Source organism: Mytilus edulis, chromosome 3, assembly GCF_963676685.1.
Source record: "Mytilus edulis chromosome 3, xbMytEdul2.2, whole genome shotgun sequence".
Taxonomy (NCBI): domain Eukaryota; kingdom Metazoa; phylum Mollusca; class Bivalvia; order Mytilida; family Mytilidae; genus Mytilus; species Mytilus edulis.
Window position 1 is genome coordinate 61,327,249 of NC_092346.1, and position 26,398 is coordinate 61,353,646.

A 26,398-nucleotide genomic window follows, 5' to 3' on the forward strand; every position below is an offset into this window, starting at 1 on the left:
GTTATATTTAATCTTTATCTTTTATGTATTTGTACAAAAGCCAATATCAAAATAACTTAACTCTCGATGGATGGCTTTCATTTCATTTACTTTTCGTTCAAATGGTTGTTTCCTCCGTAACGGTTACTAGCCTAAAAAATACTCACGAGCCTGCTGAGAATTTTGCATAAATAATTGCTTGAAAAAGACAAGTTACCTATACCACGGGTTTCATTCGGTTTAACGAGAGAAATTATCGTGAAGGAATATCTAACGACGGTCAACGGTTTTGAGAGACGATCGTGAAAGCTCTGGTTACGGATCGAGAAAGACATTTAATGTAAATTCCAGTTCATAATCTTTGAAAAAATCGTTTAATTTTCAAAACGCGGAACAAATCCGAACAAAAAAATATGTCTGTCAAAATGGTCAAGTTAACATCCTCAACATAACTGTGAAATAAGATAAAGAAAATATGCAGTACTTTATGAAAAAACACAAAAGGCGCAATGCATGTCTAAGAAATTAATTACAAATAACACGCTTTTTGTACCTATAATGGTCATATTTCAGTTTATCATGATATATTTGAAATTTAATCTTTGGTGTATCTGATAGTACAGTAAAATTAAAGTATGTTCTTCCCTTATAAGCATTAATTTGTATATGAAAACCTTGAATTTGTTGAATTTCCATCAAACTTGACGATCCTTGATCGTGAAAGATCAGGCAACGCATTATTTTTATCGTGAAAGATAATGCGTGACCAGACATATTAATACTAGTAATCAGAAATCAGTATTGCTTTTACCATTTGATAAACCTGCAACTGGTTGAAACCTGTAACTATTTTGATAAGGATGAACATTAGAGCTATTTTTTTTTTTATTCACACTTTACCTCGAAGTTTAAAAAAACAACAAATAAACGTGTCTAAATAAGTGTGAAAGATTCAGCTCTGGGAATCGGTCAAGTGCAATTTAGAAAGACCGACACTATTTAGCCAATAATATGGATATGCAACGTTTAAACCAAAATGATATCCACCTAACAAAAAATTACAGCAAAACAGCATCTTTCATGGGTAATTTGAGATTGAACGATAACCAACACTTTGTGCAACAGTACTTTCTTAAGTTCTTTATACACAACGCAAATGTGGATTGATTTAACTACATACTACAGACTATAGAATACCAGATCGCAAATGCTGTAATGTCTCGTCTTCTTTACACATGATTGTATATTTGTTGAACGTCTATAATATCAAGGGTTTTCCAAGAAGTGTCAAATGCGCTTAATATTGTCAATGGTTCATAAAATGAGTTCAAGGTTAGATGAACCATGCCATACAGATCTCTACAAATATCACGTACACCAAATTAAAGTGTTCAGATCCTTACAGTGCCTTAGAAACTGACAAATGTAAAAGTTATGCTTGGCCAATTAATTCGCCGGGAACATAAGGTCAAAAGTATATGAACCCTGACCGACAGCCAGACATAGACATCTTACTATCATTCAATATATCAAATACAATTGACGTCATCATGGTCATAGAAAAAGAAGAAGAAGATGCTTTATTTCCATAAAATGGGCTCACAAGGAGCATAATATAATATCATTGTAATATAATATTCTTTTACAAATATAATAAACAACACATAGTTACAAACACAAATAAGAAACAACAGTTTTCACATATTAGTATATATATAAAACCTTTGTCTCAGGCACACCTCTGGAAAGTAACAAAAAAGAATACTGTGAGTAGGCTAAATATATCTAGCTGAACTGCAAAAGGCACCAAGGGACGGTGCTATATGGCATGGTGGGTGCATATTAAAATGTGTATAGGGACATTAATGATATGGTTAGATATGGTAAGAAGTTGCACATAAATGGTAAGTCATCCTCGTGCCTGGTGCAGAGGAGTCAGTACTATCTAAAGTGACACAACTGCAAGAGGCACTAAGGGACAATGCTAATTGACATGCCAAAGTGCACAAATTACGAAAAAGATAAAATATTACCAGTTTAATCAAAAAATTTAAATAAAATATCACAAACAAGAAGGTAATAGAACTTGTACGATGTGTCCTGTACCCCACCATGCCAACCTCGTGCCTAGTGCAGAAAGCCTGATTAAATATTAATCTTTTAAGTTATATTTTATCTTCATCAATTAACTCACAGACAGATATCAAAATATCAAGATTCTCTACATTAAGAAGCCATATCAGTTTTGGCTAGGAATCAAATGCTTAAAGTTTGGGCATAGTGAGTCAATAGTGGAATTCAAATAATTTCTCTTATCTTGAGATGATGTACATGAGAATACAAAATGTTTTTCATCACTCAACTTCATTTGAGGTGCACCTGAGACATATTCTGTCTTGTCGGAGAGTACCCTGATAGCGACCTTGTTCAATTTTTAGTCTGTGAGAAGAAATACGCAATCGAGTGAAATTTCTCCTCTGCTCAGGTGATTGTAATAAAGTAAGATATCTTTCAAGACCAAAATGAGTCTTAAAAGTGCTATAGCTACAAAGCTTCCCATCAGCACAATTGTGCATTTGGTTTCTCCACTGTATTTCATAGTGCTCATACAAAAACTTTTTAATTAAAATTTTGAATCTAAAGTTGCTTGCAAAGGTTAAACTGTCAACCCCATTAATTTTTTTTTGCTAATAGTTTAAAGATCCATACCAAGAGGAAATTTTTGATTCAAATAATAGTTTTGACTCTAAATATGCATCTTTTAATAAGGGAAAGGATGAACCCAAATTTTCAAGCCGGTGCCAGTATCTGATCATAGATTTGGTGATATCAAAATGTAAAGGAAATCTCCCAAGTTCTGAAAGAGTGGCAAGGTTTGTTGCTCTTTTCCCCACACCTAGTAATAATTTACAAAATTTCATATGTAATCTTTCTGAAAAAAGTTTAGGATAGGCTTGATCAACTGTAGAAGTCTGAGAATTAAATTTTTTCTTGAAAGGATTAAAAAAGCCCCAAATTTCCGAACTATACAAAAGAATGGGTTTAATTGTATGATCAAATACATTGAGGGTTTTTTTAATATTGGGATTCAGTGATAAAAGAGGGGGAGGACCGGTCTCTAAAAACACCGCAAAGGACCTCCTTTGTGCACAAAGGAGCACAAAGGAGCACTAAGGACCTCAAAGAAGTTTGATAAGAGCACAAAGGACCTTAATTTCCCTTTAAAGCATTAAAATATTATAATTCTGTATTGACCCTCGACCCTACCATACATAAGAAAGCTATAGCTGATGATGAAACATCGGTATCCTTACGTAATTATCGTAGTTTTGGTAAAGTCTGTTATCTTAAAATATATTACAACAACAAAATATTAAGAATAATAATTGACGTTTTTATCATTTATATCATATTACAACTATTAAAAATTTTACATACATGAGCTACATGTATCACTTTCCCGGATATAAAGTCGGTTCCAATCCGATATCGGTGATAACATCCAATCGTACATTATAAAAATCGCAATTTTTATTGAAATTATTTTATTTTTTTTACATTTTTCTTCAGGAATCATAATATTTTTATGCTTTAAAGGGAATTTCAGGTCCTTTGTGCTCTTATCAAACTTTTTTAGGGTCCTTAGTGCTCCTTTGTGCTCCTTTGTGCACAAAGGAGGTCCTTTGCGGTGTTTTTAGAGACCCGGGGAGGACAGGGATAAGGGAGACCGGGAGAAAGGGGGTAGGAGAAAGGAGAAAGGGGGTGGGAAAAAGGAGAAAGGGGGTGGGAGAAAGGAGAGGAAGGCTGGGAGAAAGGAGAAAAAGTTGGAGAAAGGAGAAAAAATAAAATATCTCTCCTTTTAAAATTTTTTCTAATATTTCAAGAAAAAATATCTTAAAAGGAGATGTTTTATTCTAATGGGAGAAAGGAGAACGGGGGTAGGAGAAAGGAGAAGAGAGGTGGGAGAAGGGAGAAGGGTACCCCCCTGTCCTCCCCCTCATAAAAAGTCCTTTCGTAGCTTGTAGTATGCTTTCAATGCCTTATTGTACAATTCCTATTGAGCAAAGGAAAAAGATCCTGATGCACTAAATGTTATACCTAAATATTTACAATGTTGAACACATTCTATCTAATTATGTTTTATATGCCTGCCTGCTTTGTTAAATACCATCACCTTAGTTTTTTTTTTTAGATTAATTTTCATACACCAATCTTTACAATAATTATTTAATTGATCAAGTTTACACTGAAGCCCCTTTTCCGAGGAAGAAAAAATGACAATATCGTCAGCATATAATAAACAATGAACTGGCTTTGAGTTAACCAAGACTGGATCAGGTGACTTTTCTAGATAATCAGGGAGATCATTTATAAATATTTTAAACAAATTAGGACTCAAATTATCTCCCTGTTTCACTCCCACCTTAGTTGGGAAAAGGTCTGTAACTCTATTCTTTAATCGAATACAGGATTTACTCTGGGCATAAATACTCTTAATTATATTATAAAAATTTGTACCCAGCCCAATGTTTAATAACTTGAGTTTTATACCTGGGTGAATGACCGTGTCAAAGGCCTTCTGGAAATCAACAAAACAGGCAAACACTCTACCTTCTTTAGTATGACAGTACTTATCAATAATGGTCTTAAGTATGAACATATGGTCAGATGGTCGCGCTTTCCTTGTGAAGCCAATTTGGCTATCTTTAATGATCTGATATTTATCTAAAAATTTGCAAAGACGGGTGTCAAGAATTTTATTAAAAAGTTTCCCCAAAGCATCAGTAATAGTTCTTCCTCTATAATTATTAGGATCAGATGCATCATTCCTTTTATGAATTGGGAATATGTAGCCAATAGTCCAGGGTTCTCGGTATTTTCCATAAGAGAGCCAATTATTAAAAAGTTTTAGTAAACAAGGTAACAAAGAGGTTTGACCATATTTTAGCATACTGTTAGAGATGTTATCCAACCCTGCTGCTTTATTGATTTTTAAAGATGACAAAGCAGTAGATATTTCGGTTTCAGAGATCCTACTATCAAGTTCATTAAAGCACTTTCTTTTTTCAAGAATATTTAGCTTTTCCTCTAAAAAATGCAGTCGTTCTTTAAACTCATCTTTTGGTTCTGTCAAATTTTTAAAATGATTCAACCAATCAAATGGTGCGACTAATGCACTTTTATCATCCTTTTCCTTGCCCTGAAGTTCATCAATCAATTGCCAGTACTGCTTAGGGTTTTCCTCGTGCAGTGTTTCTATCTGCTTCAACAAAGACTGCTTGCACTCCCTTGTATTTGTGTTTCCGTGCCTTAGTATATAAGCGCTGTAGTTTATAAAAGTGACCTTTAACGGCAGGATCTCTGGGAAATCGAGAATAAATTTTCCCATAACTAAATAGGTTTTTTCGCAAATATGCAAGATTACAGTCAAACCACTTTTAGTGTTTAACCCCCTTACCCGTTTGGGCTTAACGCCTTTTAAGGGAAATATTGGCAGCAGTTTTTATAATGTCTGTCAATTCTAGAGATGCGCTATCAATTGCATTTTGGGAATCGATGGGCTCTAGTTTAATGAATTTTTCAAGTCGCTGCTGAATTTCTGCCGGTCATATATGAAACATGCAGACAGACATGTACACCATACACGAATTGCCTTGGCGCTATAGCATACAGGTATATATCCAAAAGCTAAACAACATAAAACAAACATTGCCGAATGATGCATGCAAATGAGTTCCATGTTATTTAAAACCTTGCAGAAGTCGAAAATCTACACCTTATTATCATAACAACAGACAGTTATCCTTTTTGAATTTTCCTCGGAGTTCAGTATTTTTGTGATTTTACTTATCCTAAAGCTTAACGAATCCGCGATACGGACTTGACCACAACAATAAATCTTCATCCATGAAATGAGGCAAATTCGGGGTCAGGTGAATCCTGTCTGACGGACATGTAATTTATAGGATCCAATATACAAAATGTGGGTATCCTATAACTCGTGATAAGTGAGTACTTCACATGACAATAAAAAGCTTCATTCTACAATCATCCAACTTTTTTACATTTCTTTGAAATGCTTAAACCTATTGAGGATGTTGACCTATCTAGCTTTTCTCAATACCAATAACAAATATTAATTATGATATAATTGAAGAATAATTCGAACGTTTTCGTAGCATCAGATCTTTCACGATCCTTTTCACGATTTTCAAAAATGCGGTACGTGATCTTTCACGATCCGAAAATTCAATTTTTGTGTAAATAGTTCTTTATTTATCAAGTTTCAGATTATGTTTATACAAAATAACTATGAGAACTATTTGATTAATTCAAATAGAGTGCCCTTATTCGGATAAAAGTAGTTTTTCTAGTCGAATTTGTGAAAAAATCATGTTTGTTTACATTTTTTATGTCATTGAAATGTCGAGAAGCAATCTGCCTTTTGTTGTTTTGTAATAACTATGTACTTTTAAAACTTGATATTCTCACATACTGACTCATACTGATGTTGAACCATTTCGACAGACAGTTTTATTTTGTCGTTAATTTGTCTGTGTAATAATTTAAATTAGAATATTTATTGACCTTTCATATGTCTTCTCGATTAAATGTCTTTCACGATCCGTTACCAGAACTTTCACTATCGTCTCTCAATACTTGACCGCCGTTAGATATTCTTTCACGATCATTTCTCTCGTTAAACCGAATGACACCCGTGTATACCTTTTGTCAGTATTGTGATCCTTCATAATACAAGTTCCAAATGGAAACATTATTCTTGAATATTATTTCCACTGGAATAAATATTACAGTAAATGTTCCTAACGGAATAAATGGTATAGAATATTTGTTCAAATAGGAACATATATTATGACATTGTTTATAACAAAGTTTCCACTGGAACTTCTGTTAGGCGTAAAAAATATACGTTGACAGGTATACGTGAATGAGACAGCAACCCCAAGTTTCTTTACGAGTCCAATCACACTCGAGTCTCAAAATAACAAAACACATTTTTAAAATTTACAGATGTTCAATTATTATGAGAGCTTGATTTTTTTATAAGGTTGGTATATAAATATCATACGATCAATATTTTCCATTTGCAGTAAAATTTCGATGATCTAACTTATTCTTGTTCTGATTCATATATAGCAGCGTATTTTAGCTTATTTTGTCTGACTGACCAAGAAACAATTGCAATCATACAACTACCACATGTATTCCATCGATACTGTTACTGGTTTAAACATGTTAATAAAGCTTAAAGGGAAATACCTTTTGCATGTTGTATCAACTTCTGAACAATTGTATGTTATTATAGTTTGTAACTAGCGGATTACTACTGTTGCATTTATTTATTACTCAGTTAATATTTGAGTTATAGTTATATTATTGCATTGTTGATTGCTTCTGTTTATCAATATAATAGTTATTTAAATTTTGAAATTGGAAACTGATTGGACAAAATTTTATTTAGTCAGGCAGTCAGAACAGACCGACTAAAATCGTCAGATGTAGGATATACATTTTTTGGCAAACATATCACTCTTTTTCATGAATTAAATGCACTACCTGTCCCTCTAGATAAAACCACGGAGAGGGTATGGAATTTCCAAAGCACAATGAAAATGTCAATTACCAAAATTTGTGCAGAATAAAGTTCAATAATACAAAACTTGACAGAGCCCAGAAACGCCATATTATGGAAATCTATTTCGTGAGGATTCTGAAGATATCCACAAGATAGACAGTAAATATATTGTACTTTGGGTATGTGCGGAGACCTTCTGGCTATAATATAAAAAAGAAGAAGTAATATGATTGCCAATCAGACAACTCAACACAAGAGACCAAAATGACAAATAAATTAACAACTAAAGGTCACCGTACGGTCTTCAACAATGAGCAAAGCCCATACATAATATACATTTTAAATTTTTTTTCGTTCCCGTGAAACCTATTTCAAATTTCATCAAGATATCTTCTCAGAATATCAGCCATCTGTCTTGGCGGGCTTTTAAGTCAATAAGATAACAGGTCAATGTATTCATGTGAATTTAAGATTTGTGGTAATTCTAAAGTACAATTCGTAAATTAATCTTATATTTGGTTATTTTCTATCACAATCCAGACCAGCTAGTGACTTATATCAATATGTGTGTGAAATATTTTTATATGATTTTAATTTATGAAAATTAAACTGAACTCTAGAACAGACCTTTTCCGAACGTCGGGTTGGACCTTTATTTTGGTGGGAATTCGGGATTTACACGAATATATTATTAACTTTTCGGGATTCGGGGAAAAAATGCAAATATTTTCGGCATTTCAGTATTCAACGTTTTTTTTTTCTCCCTGAAATTAGGGATGACATCCCTTCTACGGGTGACCCCTTTCTTTCTCTCTTCAGCAGACAATGTTGAGAGAAAAAATGAGAAAAACTATTCTGTATGATAATTTGAATTTGTTAAATATTTGTATTCTTAAGCTGTTGTGACATCTTACCGGATAGCACGAACGGACGTCTAACAGATGAAAATGAAAGTTTTTCGTTGACAAAATTGTTTTCTGTTGGGAGTCCGTCCGATGTACTGACCAAATGAAACGGACGCGTTTCGAATGCATAACGGACACACATGCACCAGATATGCAACGTACGAGAAACGGAAACGTACCGGACAGAACGAATGTCGAAGGTATATCAAACGGACAAGTAACGCATAAAACGGACACCGAAAGGAAGCGAACCGGATAAAACGAATGAACAAGATATACGGATTATTTAAAGGCGACAATAATAATACATGTAAATCGCATAATAATTCTAAAATTTTCTGTGTAACTGGTTTAACTGGTTTTGGTTAGTTCTTCAAAAAGCCGACAAAGGGTAGTTTCTGGCCTGAATAAGAGCTGCTTGATAGTGAAGACATGCCCTTACTTAAGGAATAATAATAAAATTGAGAATGGGGAATGTGTCAAAGTGACAACAACCCGACCATATATCAGAAAACAATAATAAGGATTCATGACACTCAAGAAATCTGACATACTAATAATTAGCATTTCAGACGCGAAATTTTCAATTTGCATTTATCCGTTTAAGAAAGTTATCCGTTCGGTATCCAGTGGCGGATCCAGAAATTTTCATAAGTGGGGGGCCATTGACTGCCTAAGAGGGGGCCCGCTCCCGTCATGCTTCAGTATATAATCAACAAATTTTCCCCCAGAAAAGGGTGGATCCGGGCCCCCTGAAAAACCCTTTAAATCCGTCTCTGTCAATCCAAGTAGAGACATAATTGTATTTATATGTCTCTGATCCCAGGTATTAAATTGATTTTTTTACTTGTCTGTTTTTTTTTTATTATAGTTCGCTTCGTTTTTGTATTTGACATATAATACCCCCACGACACTTACCAAGGAAGGATCCTTGATAATCATAGGTCTATGTTCCTTTGGGATTTCAACCAAAGATGAAGAACAGTAGCCCTTTTCACAACAATTTTAAGTGTAAAATTAATCTTACGATAAACAAATATTTAGCTGAATTGTTAAGGAATAGTTTAGACTTCGTACGATAAATTAACGGTTAAAAACATGATCCTATAGCTAAATAAACAGCTGCGCCATGAGCGCATGATACGCCCGACGTCTTGTGTGGAAGTTTTATGCAATAATCATAAATAGTTTCTGAGGAAGTTTTAAGCAATAACCATTTATTGTTTTTGAGACACGGCGGGACATGTGAACCCCCCCCCCCCCCCCCCCCCCCCACCCTGTTTTTTTTTTTTACAAATATCACTAAAATAAAATTTTGAATCAAACCAAAAAGTATACAGATCTTTAAATTAGTATAACAAAGAAGTGTGTACAGTTTCAAGCAATAATCATAAATTGTTTTTGAGATACGACGTGACATGTAAAAAAAAAACCTCCCCTTTTTTACAAAATACTCAATAACTCAAAAATAAAATTTTGAGTCATCACCAAAAAGTATACAGATCTTTAGATTAATATAACAAAGAAGTGTGTAAAGTTTTAAGCAATAATAATAAATCGTTTTTGAGATACGGCACGACATGTAAAAAAACCCTCCCCCTTTTTTACAAAATACTCAATGAAATTTTGAATCATCACCAAAAAGTATACAGATATTAAGATTAATATAACTAAGAAGTGTGTAAAGTCTTAAGCAATAATCAAGAAACGTTTTTGAGATATGGTGCGACATGTGAAAAAAAACACACCCTTGTTTTAGTTACAAAGTGCCGTAACTCAAAAAGTTTAAATCTTATTTTCACCAAAAAGTATACAGATCATTTGACCATCATAAGAAACAACTATATTAAGTTTCATGAAATTTGGATAAGTCGTTCTCAAGTAACGGTGCGACATGTTTACGCCGGACAGACGGACAGACGGACGGACGGACAGACGGACGGACAGACAGACGGACGGACGGACACCGGACATTTGTATACCATAATACGTCCCGTCAAAATTTTGACGGGCGTATAAAAATGTAAGTATAAGTATTAAATGCTTCTTTTTGTAACTTCATGTTGTTGTAAAAGCGTTGACCATGCGCACATTTTTATAATGAAGCGCTTCAGCGCTTCGTACAAAATGTACTTCGGTCAACTCTTTTACACCCCAAATGAAGTGAAGAAGCATTGGGGAATGTGTCAAAGAGACAACAACCCGACCACAGAACAGACAACAGCAGAAGGTTACCAATAGGTCTTCAATGCAGCGAGAAATTCCCGTACCCGGAGGCGTCCTTCAGCTGGTCCCTTAACAAATATATATATTAGTCCTTTAATTAAGAATTGAATGCTTCTTTTTGTAACTTCATAGGGTTGTAAAAGCGTTGACCGTGTGCATATTTTTAGAATAAAGCGCTCGCGCGCTTCATACAATATGTTTTATAGATCAATGCTGTTACACCCCAATGAAGTTACAAAACGAAGCATTCAATTCTTAATTAAAGGAAAAGAATGAGTCAACATTGAAGGTGAAACGAAGGTAAATCATTTGATTGACTGGTTCGATCCACAAAAAAACCTGTTCTTGACTTATACAAGTAAAAACGATGATTAACATAATACCATATGTTATTATGTTTTTAATCTATAATATGAAATTAAACAGACCAAGAAAAAATTCAATTCAGCACGAGTCCGCTTTTGATTTATAATATTTATGTTTATATCGCTTATACGACCATTGGAGGTCTTCGGAGGTCAACTTGATAGTTAGTAAACTAAATTACACACGCAACGATCTCATGCCCTGTTAATTGTTTATTTTAGACTTTTTATAATTTGGATAAATGTTTCCATGGTTATAGATCAAATATGAGAATTTGAGTCAAATCAATGAACATGAATTTGACAGCTATGCTTTCCAATTGTGAATTTTTCATATATATAAAGCAACATTTTTGCAGCGCCAAGTTGATACGATATTTCAGGGCTTGTATTTCCTATCATGACTTCCTTGATAAGGGGTTGCTGCTCACAAGAAAACTATTTAACATAGAGTTCAAAGTCTTAAAGTTGAAATCTTCCCATCGTAATTTTCTCGGACGCCATTTCGAGTTGGTTTACCGTTATTGAATATGCGTTTCACAGATGATAGCGAATATGTTGCAAATATCGTATTGACAATTCCGTCCAGGTCTCCCCGAAAGTGACCTACCAAATTAGACTATTACCATGTGTGTACAAATATGAGACACACAATGGTTGGCACATTTAAAGCAGGATCTGCTTACCCGTCCGGAGCACCTGAGATCACCCGAGTTTTTTGTTGGTTTTTTTTTTTGGGGGGGGGGGGGGGGGGGGGGGGGGTCGTCTTGCTCGGTCTTTAGTTTTTGTTCTGTGTACTGTTGTTTATCTAATGGTGTTTTTTTCTTTTTTCGACTAGTCATGGCTTTTCAAAAGTCAGTTTATTTTCGACTTATGAGTTTGAATGTCCCTTTTGGAAACACATTCCTAATGTTCAGCCAATGTGCCTAAGGTGTCGGTCTTTTTTGTAGCCATAACAGTCTTTGTTGATGTATATGTTACAGGCATTTTCTAAATTTAGGCAGTTTGTAAAATGACTGAATTTTCAGGCAATTTAGAAAATGCCTAGCCTTGACAGGCGTTTTACAAAATGACTAAAAATACCTAGTCATTTTGAAAAATGACTGAAATTTTGATGCAAAATTCAACAAATTGCCTGTTGAGTTTCAGGCAATTTGTAAAAGGAGGATATCATTTAAATGCATATGACAAAAGTTGACAAAAACACAATATCTTACAAAGAAAAAATCTAATGGTTTGGTAGAACTAATTTATTCTCCAAAAACCAGATCGATTTTTTTTTATGCCTTATGATATGTTCTATTGAGTGAAACTACGTTAAGTACGTACTCACTCTGTAGTTCAGATAACAACTGTGAATTTATGATTATTTTGTCAATATGGCAAAAATACATATTGTTCTGTCTTGCTGTTTTTTTGCTTTCAGTTGCAAATATGTCATGCATTTTTTAAGATGTAAACAATTGGTTATAATTCGTATGGATTATTTCAACAGTGGATTAACCTGGATAAAGGACAAAAATTTAGACTTCAGCTTGCAATTGAAATGAAGGTATTTAGGAAATTAAAAAAAAATGTCAAGTTCTGTGCTTGTGTGAATTGTAATAATTCAGTAAAATGTATTCTTGATTATTTAAAATCTTCTTTTTTAATTCAGTAATTATCACAAATAAAACAGCTCTGGTGTTCAAAGCTTTTAATTGTTTTTCTTAAGATTTTATTCTATAAAATAATTTCAGTCATTTTGTAAAATGCCTTTCGATTTTTCCAGGCATTTTGTAAAATGCCTAGAAAATTTAGTCATTATGTATAAATGCCTAAATTTAGAAAATGCCTGTAACATATATAAACAAAAATTATCAGTATAAATGTTTAAATGAAGTTCTATGTGGTGGCGTGCAAGATTTTATAATCATCTAAAGGGAATTATAGTATCAGAAAAATACTGTTCTATCAAAACTGAATTCATAATTATTTATCTACGAGGACGCTATGGTTATAACAAAATAGTACACCAACAAAAATTGCTTAAACCTCAGTCACAATGCTCAACGAAAATTATAAAACTAGTCAGTTTCATCGGTCCAAAAATATTTTCCAAGAGAACACTAAATATTTCTGCCCCCGTTCCAATCTAATTGAAATCAAATATCCGCACTCGCTCATTTGTTTAATGTTTGGTCGCTGCGTGGCTCCCACATATCGACCACGCATAAAAATATGACCGAGTGCGGAGATTTAATCTTAATTAGAATGACTCCCGTTCTCTCACGAAAATAACCAAATCAGTAAACCGCAATGGATAGTAAAGTTGGAATTGATATTAAATAGTCAATACAAGTTATGTGTAGTATATCTATTGATATAAGAGACTGTGAAATGAGTGCCAATGAGACAACTCTCCCTCCAAGTTACAATTAGTAAAAGGAAAACTATTATAGGTCAAAGTACGGTCTTCAACATGGAGCCTTGGCTCACAGTGAACAGCAAGCTATAACGGGCCCAATAAATGGTTAGTGTTAAAGCATTCAAACGGGGAATTTACTGAAAACCAAGTTAACGGTCTAATCTACACACGAATGAACCACGTCAAAAGCGACAACTACTGAACATCAGGTTCCTAACTAAGGGCAGGTCAAACAAATGTAGCGATTTTAAACGTTTTAATAGGTACCAACCTTCACCCTTACCCGAAACAATAGTGCAACATGTTCATATATATGAAAAAAAATGAAATTAATAGAATTAAAAAAAATAACTATTGGGAAAAAGGGAGGGCTATAAAAAAGGAAACCAATAGACAGCAGATCAGAATTACATGTTTTCAAGTCTGGAATACTTTATACTTGCTAAAAAAAAATATATTAGTGTGAATTAAATCTTTTATCTCTACATGTTTTAAAAAAAAATAGTTGATTATGTACAGACTGCATGTGACTTCTTATGATTGTCCAAATATCGAAGCTTAGAAGTATTCGAATGAAGTTGATGGATTTAACCCGTGACATGAATATAGGTGTACTCGAATACTTGATTGTTACTATTCGTCTGGGGGAGGGAAAATCGACCAACACTATTAAAAGACTAACTGGAAAATGCTATAAAAACATTAAAAAATATAAATGTAGAGCAAAATTAGTTAACTTAGTTAAACATTTGACCTAAAACAACTCATTTATGTTCAGTTTTATTCACAAGAGAAATAACCAAGTGCGTACCTGTCGCCATAAATTAGCACCACCTAAATTCGGAAGGTATCGGATCACAACATACATTTGTAAGTAAAAAGTGAAGAAGAGCCGAATGTAATGGAATCGTCGGGCACTGAAAGTGAAAATCTGGCACCTACTGAATTTTTATGTACTTCATCAATAGAAAGTTCCACTGGATTAACTGTAGCAGTAGAACGCTGTCCTTTATGTGATGGTACAAGAAGAAAATACTATTGTCAATCATGTGTGAAGCAAGGATACTTTATACACTCAAAAGCCACTGTGTGTCAGAGGTATAAATTTGACTAGTTCTTGTTGACATGTACATTTTGTATATATGATTATGTTTTCCTTTATATTAATGTACAAGATCATCACACACATTCGGGTATAAGCTAAAGAGTTAAATATTTTGTTAATGTGTATGAAATATTTAATCCATTGTAATATCAAAGGGCAGCCCTTTATATTCCAAAATATCAGGAAGTATAGATGAGTCATAGATTCCACAACTGCAACAAGTGTGTTACGATATTTCTCCACTCTAACCAGTTAAGTTTTAAATACTTAAAATTTAATTGTTGAGTTTGGAGAAATATTGTAAAACACGAATTAAAGTGGTGAGATCTGTTTCTCTAATGACTTTTATCCTTCCTTTTCATAGATTTGAAAATTCCTTTTCAAAGATTTGAAAAAAGTTGTGTACTTTTTATGTGACGTCACAAAAATTTCGACCAATCATTTGCCGAGAACAAATTTTTCTCTAGTGAGGAGAATTTGTTTTCTTACACCGATCAAGAATTGTGAAAATAGCGCAAAAATTAGAGAATTACATATCAGATCGAAAGGGGTTGAGAAACAGCTTAAACTCCAAGACGGTAGACCCAACAAAAGCAAACAGTCCAGATGAAATATCAACTAGAATCTTGAAAGTAATCTTCAGTATCCTAAAGTTTTGTTATATAACTGAAGAAGAAGAAGAAGAAGCACTAGAATCTTTGAACAGTCGACGTCCTATAATGTTGGAGAAGTTTCGAAGATTGGTGACGAGCCATTTACAAAAAGGGAGACAAATCTGAAGTCAAGCTGTAAACTACCGCCTTGTATCGTTAACCACAATATGTTGTAAATTAAGTCATGTCAAATGCTTAATATACATAACTACATCATGTACATATATTAATTTAATAATGATTCTGGTGTTTCAGTCAACCTGTCCTTCAAAAGTCAATAGTTGTCTGTTTTTATGCCCTGCAACTAGAACATGGTTGGCAAATAGTTTTACCCCTGTCCATTATGGATATATACAGTGTAGTATACAATGTACATGTATATAGTTATTCCACATAACTCCTCCTAAAGTTTGAATGCTTTGAAATTTTCACTTTGATATCTGTTTGTACATGTGCATAAATTGAAGGTGTGCATGTTGTCAGCCAGGGTTTTGATTTGTATTAATATTTGCTCTTTTGTGAGATAGTTGAACTTTGTCATTTTTAGGAGTATTCACCTGCATAAGAGAAGCGTTTCCACATAAATCCTCCTACAGTTTAAATGCTACGAAGTTTTCCCTTTGCTGACTTTTTGTACAAATATATATATATATATTGAAGGTACAAATGTATATGGTCATTTTAAAAAAAATTTATTGTCAGTTTTTATTTATGCATAATGTACATGATGTAACACTTTCTTAAACACAGCCATTTCAGCCTTTATTTAAGAGAGAATATTGTCTTTAACCCTTCAATCATATTTTAATTTTATTGGACATTGAAATACAAATTATGATTTTTGGCTACAATGTTTCAGCCTTCATGGATTGTTATAAAGTGTTAGTTACTATCATCCCTTCAGGCTTCTGCAAAATTTGATCACTATTTCAGGTGATGCTAAGGACATGCTATAGATGGCAAGTGTTACAATTTCAGAGAAAACTTTGAATGATTATGAACAGGTTATTTTTTTTACTTTTGACATCCATAACTTACATTATAAGATTGCTGTGGACCTACATGTATAATGCATCTTGATATACATGTACTCCTGCAGGTAATTTTTGGAAAAGAAGCGAACCTTAGATCTGGACAAATCTGAAAACATAATACAACCCTAAAATATTACATTAAGGCAGCTGATTATGAGTATGCTTGCATATTATTTTGTAAAAGTAGATTACAAGATGTATCAAATGGCCTTTACGCTTTGATGGTTTCACAGGCAGTATGTTTATCAGCTGACATAAACTTGATAAATTTTTATTTTCAATTTAGCTTTGATTATTAATAATATCTCATTATATATTTATTATTATGTATTTTTTTCAGATACCTTGAATTACAATATAAACTTGGTTTTATAAAGATAGAGAGAGATAAAACCCTTGAAAAGTAAGTGTTTACAACAACTTTACCTTCACCAATACCACTGATGATATCTTTATCCATGTTAATAGCCTTTCTTCATTATATTTTGAGATGTTTAGTTATTGACAGCTGGGTTCTCGCTCCCTTATGTGACACCACACTCTATTGTTAATATGAAGAAGAGCAATAAAGAAGAAACCTATCCATCTTTGGGTTGTCACTGTTACCATGGTTACTAAAAATGTTAACATTTGGAAAAAGTTAATTTCCTCAAAATGTTACACTAAATATATACAAAACAGACCATATGAAAGTATGGAATTTACTTTTATTGTCTATCAATAAATGATTGGTGAGTTAGCAGCTCACCTGTCATACACATGATTTTTCTGGCAGGAGTCAAAATCTCCTGCTTTTCAGACCCTCTGTTGTCCCGCCAATTAGAATTTGAAATCTTCCGCTTTTTGAAAATTTCAACCATGAAATTTCTGATGATGACAATTGGTTTTAGGCATTGTCAACTTTACACTTGTTTAACCATATGACTACCGGTATGTCTATTATATGTGTGGATTTTCATGTTTTAGATGTCAGAAAAAAGTAGAACCTATTCTTCAAACAGATATAAGGGTAAGTAATATATTCTAATGAATATAATGTCCACTCCTGTAATTATTTGCTGTGTACCATGTATAAGTCAATGTTATTTGTAGGAACAGTTTTTTACTCTTATTTACTCTTGAATGATTTAGAATAACATAATTTTAATTGTTTGTAAATTATTCTTCTGTGTTTAGGTACCACTATATTAGATATTTAATAGATTTTTAAAATCTTTTGTTTTTTGTTTATTTTTTATGAGCCTGTTTTACGGAACGTATTATGTTATACCATTGTCTGTCCATCCATTGTCTACAAGTTAGACAATATCTCAAAAACTTTTTAACCAATTTGCATGAAACTTTGGTGAATTGTTTATTTCTATCGTAGTGAGCTCCCTTTTGATTTCTGATAAATACTAGTTTTACATATCCGAGTAATGAGATTTTATTCATAAAAAAACATTGAAAAGGTTTTTTTCCAGTATTCTGTCAATAATTTGGAAATGCTTTGAGCAGGGTTTTTTTAAAACAGGTGACTGATTTTTATCTATTAAAACAACATCCCGTTAGTTATGATATGACTAAAGGAGTTATTGAACTTCATGCTTTGAATAAGTGATATGCCTAACATGCACTCATAGAGCAGCTCTTACTACATTCAAAACTATTTATCTTTTTATAATTTTTCAATACACGTACAAAAAAAAAAGGATTTAGCTAACAGTGAAAATGCTAAAACATAAAAATTAAAGAGCAATATTGTGAAAAAATAAACACCTAATAGCAATAATGCTTTAACATAATTACAGAAATTATGAAGTTTAAAATGGCATAAAGCAATTTTAGAATTTACAAAAAAATGGATACCTCACAAAATCAATTCTAAAACATACTGGTAAATGCCAAAGAGCATGAAGTAAAAAAAAATTGTTACACCAAACTCCAAATATTTTTTACACAAAACAGCAAAAATACTTAAAACTTGCCATGTAACACTGACATTCATGTTTAAGTTACATTTTCAATGTATGTCATTGTCAGAGACTCAGAGGATCCTGTTAATTTAGATGCTTCTATAGTTTTCACATTTGCATTGCACTGGAGCATGTTAAATGTAATTTTTGCTACTTTCATGTTTTTATATTCCTTCAGCTTCAAGAAATAAATGAATGTCATAGAAAGATAGACTTGCTAAAAATAGCTTTACAAACTGCCAAAGAAAAGATTGTCAAAGGTAAGATACTTTACAGATTGTAGGAATGCCCTATACCATCAGGCTTCAAACAGAACTTTCCTGTTACCATTTAATAGCTTCAAATTAGTTTTATTGTGATTGTTCAAAATATCCCTTTCCTTATTCGTCATAGGTCTCAAATTTATTATGGTAATGTTATTTTTTGGAATAGGTCTCAAATTTATTATGGTAATGTTATTTTTTTGAATAGGTCTCAAATTTATTATGGTAATGTTATTTTTTGGAATAGGTCTCAAATTTATTATGGTAATGTTTATTTTTTTGGAAAAAAATTAACGTGATTCATCAAAATCAGAAGATGTTTTCATCGTCTAAAAGAAAGTGTACATGTTATCGTCCTGCCAAAAAAATTATTGTCAACGTCATTTGCCAAGAATTTTTACTATTATTTGTCATGAATGTATCTCCATTACAACCGTCATTAAGTATTAGTTTTTACTAATCAGTATTTATCCCCATACATTTGATTAATCTAAACGTAGCTATATCAGTGTAGCTTTTTGATAACAACTGAAATTGTAACTTATCCAATTTAAGATAACCACCAAGCATTTTTACAGGTGTATGCAGCAGAAGATTGAAGTGACTAAAACTTAAATTTAGAATTTGAACTTTCATGAAACATTGATGTATTTACTGATGTTTAGAGTTTAGTACCAACTAAATTGATTTTATGGATTTGGAAAATTTGAGAAGTGAAATAAAAATTAAGAATTTTATGCTAGAAAAACAAAATGGACTTTTTGAATTAACTGGGAACCATCCAAGACGATTTTACATTCAAAGATTGAAAATTGCATGGAAATAAAAAAATTAAAAAAAACAATGTTTTTAGATTTGTTCTAATAGTAATATGTTGATTCAGGCTTGTAAAACATTTTCTATTGCTTCTAATGCATCTGTATGCTGTGATAATACATCAGTTCATAAGGCATGTCAAACTGTCACTAGTATTCCATCACATGTTTGAAGTGCTTTGAAAAATGTTATCTATAAAATGACATTGTCATAGTTTTAGGACACTGTTATACCAACATCAAAGACAACTAACTTCATTGTTTTGTTTGTGGACTACAGATTCTGAAAAATTTTGATTTCTTCAAAGGTACAAGAAAAATTGTATTAAATATAGCATACTATATATTATCTATAGGGTTATGATAAAAAAAAATTGTACCAAGAACAGCTTCCAGTATGAACATCTTCAAAGTAGCATTTTTTCTAATTCCTATACATTTATTTTTCATTTCAGATAGACAGCAGTTAGAAAACATGAGAAGAATCAATGCAAATAAAAGTGTCAAATCAAAAACTCATAAAGAAAAGAAAATTCTTATTCAGAAATTTATAAAACAAAAATATCAGGATATAAGTGATAAGAATGAGAATATTAAGTTCCAAGTAGATAAGTTGGCAGACATCCGACTGTTTCATATAGCTGTTTTACAGAAATATATTTTTTCTGTTGAAGAAGTTACCCTACCAAGGTAAATACAAACATAGTACATATGTGCTGAATAATGGCAGTGATGACAGTGATGTTACATGGGAATTTATCAGTTTAAATTAAATGTCAAAATAAATTCAAAAACATGTCAATAACATGAATTCCAAATGAGGCATTAAGGTCAATTAGCTATTTCTATGCACACATTGTCACTTGTAAATATGGGATAATTGACTTGAAACACATGGAAGTGAAGAATGGAATTAAGTATTTATAAATAAAGGAAATCACCAATAAACTAAATGTAACAAAATTGAAGAAAAACACACAAATAAATTACATGTAACTGTAACAGATTCAAGGAATGAAATATAAAAGTTGAAGAACTAGTCAAAGGTACAATCACCCAACATGATTGTTAAAAAACACTTAAACTTGTAAACACCAAATGAAAGAATCTAAAAGGTAGAAATGACACTCAAACATTTCAACCTTAAAAGTCTTAAAACAGTTACAGACTTTGCATAGAGAAATCTTTTAATGTATTGATATTTATTTGCATACAGTTGATATCTATCCCACACAGCTCATGTATCTTTGATGATTGTTTGTAATCTAATTCCGTAATGTTGATTTGAAGGGACTTTATTCAGTTAAAAAAAACCTAAAAAAACGAAAACCCTCAGTAAATGCTGTGACTGTCATGACTAAAAACTTGCCTGTAATTTTGTTTCCATGGTAAATTTACATCAAGAAAATAAGATAAAACAGCCAGGAGTTGACTAGTTAATGATAAACCTCCACTTATAGTGTGACCTAATGTTGATTATATATAATGAAACACAGTACAATTTCAGTTTATCCTATTTTGTTTTCATTTCAGTGCTTTGGAAGCCAACATGGCAGTTAGTACAGTGAGTGCCATTAGAGATGCAAGTCATATGACATACATAAGTGGGAAATGGGCATATACTAATAGTCTGGAAGATGGCAATTACCGTATAATTGTACCAACATTACCAAGTAGTGGAGATTATTCACCTTATAATTTATGGGGTATGTTCCATACCTAGTGTCTGTATCATTTAGGCTTCATGATAAAGTAAGTGTGATAATTATGTTCCCCTTTGAAAAAGGAAGACAAAAAGTTTTATAGTGTTCTTCTTTTTATTCTTCTGTTCTTTTTAACACAACCTTGTCTGGGTCATATTTATAACCAAATTTCCTTTGGAAAAAAATCTGTTATTTATTTGGGGATGTACTGCGGGCTGGCGGCCTCTAAACAGTGTCTGTGTAATTACTCATGCACCTTTCAACCAAAGCTTTTCAAGTTGTAATATGTTGTTACTGATGACAAAAATTATAAATTTTAATGGTTTTCACTTTTACCATTAAGGACTTATGGTTCTTGAAAGATTGAAAAATAGTTTTCTAGTTGTGTCCGTGCTTTAACTTGTAAACCGTTCAACTAAACCTTCAAAATTTTAATATGTTGTTACTGATTACAAAATAGAGGTCAAGTTTAACATTAATTATTGTTACTTTTAGGGTTCAGTAGTTATGGTCCTAGTGATATTGAAAAATGCCAGGACACAAATAAATGTAAAAAAAAATCTGGTTTGCTGTCGCTCAGACTTTTTCAAACAAAAAAAATGATTCTATTATAAACATAAGAAATGTATAAAACGAATTTGAATATTCCTATTAGATTGTCAAGTGCCTCGTGTTTATAAAATATCATTCTATAGATATGTCTATTGTTTCCTAATTGGTTCATCTAGATTTTTAGCTATTGTTACAATTTAAAAATTTAGTATACAATGCAGTATTAAGGCCAATCAAAGTGATGTCCCACAATAATAATCCCTTCTCTACCCTGATTCAATCAAAAGAAGATTTATACATATTTTGTTCTTTAGTTCCATTAAATCTTATTTTAGTTGCTACTAGCAGAGAAAATGGTGGAAATCCAGACAACAGTTTACAGAATCCAGGTCACACTATAAGTGGAGGTTTATCATTAACTAGTCAACTCCTGGCTGTTTTATCTTACATTCTTGATGTAAATTTACCATGGAAACAAAATTACAGGCAAGTTTTTAGTCATGACAATCACAGCGTTTACTGAGGGATTTCGTTTTTTTAAGTTTTTTTTAACTGAATAAAGTCCCTTCAAAGCCAAAGTAGGTTTTCTTTGCTTATTAACCTTAAAGTTAAAAACTGATCAATGGTCTTAGTTTTTTTTCTCTCAGTGAAAATAGCAGTTAGACAACATTTAGACAACTCCCTCAGTGAAAATAGCATTTAGACAACATTTAGACAACAGCAATAGCATTCAAGACACAAGATTCCCTTACATTTAAAAAATATATATATATATGTATGTGTTAGTGGCAATAAGTGAAATTAGGCATTAAACTTAAATCCTAGGCAGTAAGTCTATTGCCTAAATGATATTAGGCATTAGTCTTAAATCCTGAAAAATGTGTACAGGCATTAAGCTTAATGCCTAAAATATAAATGCAAGTAAAAAAAGGAAATTTATTCATTTAAATAAAAAGTATATTTGCTACATAATAAAATTATGAGAACTGGGGCATGTTTATCGAAACTGTCCTATTAAGATCGGTCCTATAAGATGTTTTTAGAACAGAAATTATGATTAAATTAGGACCAACTTATGACATGTCTCAGCATGCACACCGAAGCTATTTGAGGATTATCTTAGCTAGGATGTCCTAACCGCTGTCCCAAGTAAAAGAAAATAACAAATGAAAACAATTGAAATATTGTATCAATCCCGATTAAATATTAGAAAATAACTATTTGTTTTGAATAAAATTATGTTCGGCAATAAGATGAATAATCATCATCAAATTTCAGGAAATAAGCTTTATGCCTGAAAATTTCAGGCAATAACTTAATGCCTAGGCGTTAGCTTATTGCCTAGGATTTAAGCTTAATGCCTAATTTCACTTATTGCCGCTAACATATGGATACATTAAAAAGAATGTTTACTTTTGAAAGATATGTATATTGTTATTTCTTTCATTTACAGTGTGTTTTGTGGTGGTGAAATGACAGAAAAGCATTTTAAGAATGATGTGGCAAGATTAAATCAGAATATTTTATACCTGTGTTTTTCACAAGGTGTTCAGGAATATCATCAGTTAGATACCAAGAATACCTTACAAAATATACTTTACTTATTACAGTGTCCTACCTTTGGCAGGTAAGAATAATTGAAGACCTTAGAAAAATTATTCATTCAAACAACTTTGTCTTGTAAAACATAAAAATAAAGAAAAAGATATGATTTTTTTTAATTTTTAGTTCCTTGAAGTCAAAAATCCAGACATAAGTCTATCATTTATAAGCAGGATTTCCCCTGGTGTTTTCAATTCTTCATTTTGACAAAAGAATAAACTTGTGGTAAAAAATGATAACTTTTTTGGAAAAACATCGGCAAAGATTATATTGGTTTGAATTTTTATGGCCCACCTAGGGGCATTATGTTTTTCGTTCCGTGCATCCATATGTTCATCTGTCTATCCATTTTCAGGTTAAAGTTTTTGGTCAAGGTAGTTTTGATGAAGTTGAAGTCCTCTCAACTTGAAACTTAGAACACATGTTCCCTATGATATGATCTTTCAAATTTTAATATCAAACTAGAGTTTTGATCCCAATTTCAAGGTCCACTGAACATAAAAAATGATAAGGCAAGTGAGGCATCCGTGTACTATGGATACAGTCTTGTTTAATATCTGTTAAAATTCATTCACAACTTGTTTCATTATGTGCTATTAAGTGGTGTAGGTTGACATATGGTTAAGAATTTGAGACATTTTACTATTGAAGACCTAGTGTTGATTTCTTGTTGTCTGTTTTGTGTTGTTTGGGTTGCTGTCTCATTTACTTATACCCAAGATGTCCTTTATTTGTTAAGAATGGATTTAAGCAAAACAACCGTACTATATAGTGTAGTACCGTAAGCCTTTCATTACTAAGTCTCTTAATTTGAGTATTTTTGATACAATTTAATAGGCTGGCAGCAATTTTTGGGACACCTGTATATAGTTGAATCTTTTTTTACCTGTATCTCCACTGAGATCACTTAAATTATTGTTGTCAAATTTTCACAGCAAAATTTTTTTTTACCAAGATTTGATTTCCTTATTTTTAGTGCCAAACTTGTTCCAACTGTGGTCTCTGATTCTGATCCACCATTGAAATCAAGGAGATCAATATTTTCCCCTTATCTTATAAATGAACCACACTGCTGACCTTTTAGTTTTAGTGCATTTTTTAACATGCACATTAACCTTGTATTTCACTGTCAATCAAAAGAACAAATAACAGCTGCAGTTCTAGTTGTGATATCAAATATGTCATGTTGTTGGTTAAGTTGCAAATCCTACAAATGGACATGCATTAAAGTGATTATATAAAATTACACACATCAAACTGTTTTCTATTAACCTAATTCACTTAGATAATGTTTTCTCTCTTGTAGAAGTATACCAGTATTAATAAATGAAGAACTCTTACATTCGTTTGAGGAGGTAACTGTTACAGAGGAATGTAAATCTTTAGCGAACCATGACAATGATCAGGATGGAGAATGGGAACAGGTCAACGAAGATCTAGCGGATATGGAAATACCTTCACGAGCATTTTATAGTATGACATCAGATGTTCCGTCAATGATGTACACAGGAAGACAATCAGAATCGGCCATTGGCATTGTTTCTTCTGCAGCTGCTTCAGTTTTTTCTATATTTAAGTCCAATAAGAGATAATATTTATTTGTTTTAAACAAGTCTTTTATAATGCAATGGAAAGTGTGCATGCATCCAGACCTCATCATTTTAATTTCTAATTTTTGTCATTATACCCCCCAAAAAATTATCAGTATATATTATGAGGTGTCTGTCTTATGTCCTTTCTTGTCTCTTTGTTTCTTGATTCCCTTGAAAAATTTGAATTATTCACAAAATCTTACTTACACAATGTATATTTGAACATCCTATTACATTTCTTCATTGGAATCATTTTTGTCTCCCCTTTATGGAATCACAGAAGCAAGACTACATTATGCTGTTTCTGGCGGCTTAAGTGTCAACAATTTATTAAATAGTTATTATGGTCAGATTATAAAGAACCACTAGTGGTAGATCAATGATATATGGTATGCAGTTGTATTAGCATTGGCACATCCAATTGCCCTGCAGATATGTTTTGCCCCCACCCCCTCCCCCAGCTTTCTCAGTCATTAATTGTTTACTTTGAACAGTTTGAATGTTAAAATTTATGATTAAATCAATTTAAGAAAAACCACTTATGAATAGTACTTGTGTTCGCAAGTCTTCTTTTCAATGAAGATCATTTTGGCCCTCCCCTGATCATTGTTCATTGTCTTTGAAACTTTTACATTGTTTAAAAGTTAAAGTGTGGGTTAAGGTCAATTGAAAAAAAGACCAAACACTTCTATTCAACATATAGACCATGTTTATATTAATATAAAGTTTAGTGTAGATGCATTACTTTAAAGCAATGTGGCATGTACTGTGAAAATATTTGTAGTTGATGGCACCAATTTTTCTTGGTTTAAACAAAAGTTGCATGTTTATGGATTTGTAATAACATGGATTTCTGGTGCCTTTTTCTTTGTGTATCACAACCATGAGGGACAAAGAATGTTGAATAATTCATTTGTGTATCATGATTAGTGCATGTGTATTTATGACCTTGTGATTAGTGAGTCATTGCAAAATAAATGTTAATTTTCTCTAACTTACTTGTCTTTTATTACTTGCAATATTTGTCAGATTCTTAGCTCACCAGACATGTAGGGACAATTGAGCTATTACCATCACTTATATTTTAGCCTCCAATCATCAATATCTATTAACGTATGAAAAGTATTTAGTTTGAATATTTGAGTGGAAAAAAATAATGACTGGTTTTATCCATAATGGATTATGCCCTGCTGTTTAAAATAGGTACTGTGTTCATTTGTTATGCTCTCCAAGTATGTTTAAATGGCATTATATTTTCAAATTTTCAAGCTTTTGTAGTTCCTAATTTTAAATGTATTGGTCTAAAAATAATATCCAGTAAAAAGTGCCTGAGAGTCTAAACCATTCAAGATCATGATACATGATAGGACAGATGAAACTGCAACCATTTTAATTGAACTCAACACAAGGCCCAGTAAAACTAATACTGTGGATTTATAATTATTTGTTTAATGCCAATTTCCATGGATATCAATGGTAGAGGTGAACCACTATGATATGTGTTCAAATGTCCTGTTAGAATATATCTGTTCCTGGATATATGCAGACTTTGGCAAAACCCTGAAATCACATATCCATGAAAATGGAAGTGTTCCTCTATTCATGAAAATTAATACCCATGAAAATAAATGAATCCACAGTATAT

At 32.3% G+C, this 26,398-nt stretch overlaps 1 protein-coding gene across 1 annotated transcript; it reads left to right on the forward strand.

The window, feature by feature from the left end:
• Positions 1 to 14,310: 14,310 nt before the first annotated feature.
• LOC139517018 (beclin 1-associated autophagy-related key regulator-like) lies at positions 14,311 to 25,747 on the forward strand. The gene is made up of 9 exons (XM_071307556.1): positions 14,311 to 14,577; positions 16,612 to 16,674; positions 17,238 to 17,280; positions 18,405 to 18,486; positions 19,760 to 19,994; positions 20,838 to 21,010; positions 21,895 to 22,045; positions 23,013 to 23,186; positions 24,468 to 25,747. Exons 1-9 carry the CDS (start codon positions 14,381 to 14,383, stop codon positions 24,751 to 24,753), a joined length of 1,404 nt encoding a protein of 467 aa, XP_071163657.1. The 5' UTR covers positions 14,311 to 14,380; the 3' UTR covers positions 24,754 to 25,747.
• The last annotated feature ends 651 nt before the right edge of the window (positions 25,748 to 26,398 follow it).

What these genes read in the sequence shown, in the direction of transcription:
- LOC139517018 (XM_071307556.1), top strand. Translation starts at nt 14,381, where the DNA reads ATGGAATCGTCGGGCACTGAAAGTGAAAATCTGGCACCTACTGAATTT. An exon ending in AAAGCCACTGTGTGTCAGAG is followed by an intron (nt 14,578 to 16,611) that starts GTATAAATTTGA and finishes TATTTTTTTCAG; the next exon opens with ATACCTTGAATTACAATATA. An exon ending in CCATGGAAACAAAATTACAG is followed by an intron (nt 22,046 to 23,012) that starts GCAAGTTTTTAG and finishes TTTCATTTACAG; the next exon opens with TGTGTTTTGTGGTGGTGAAA.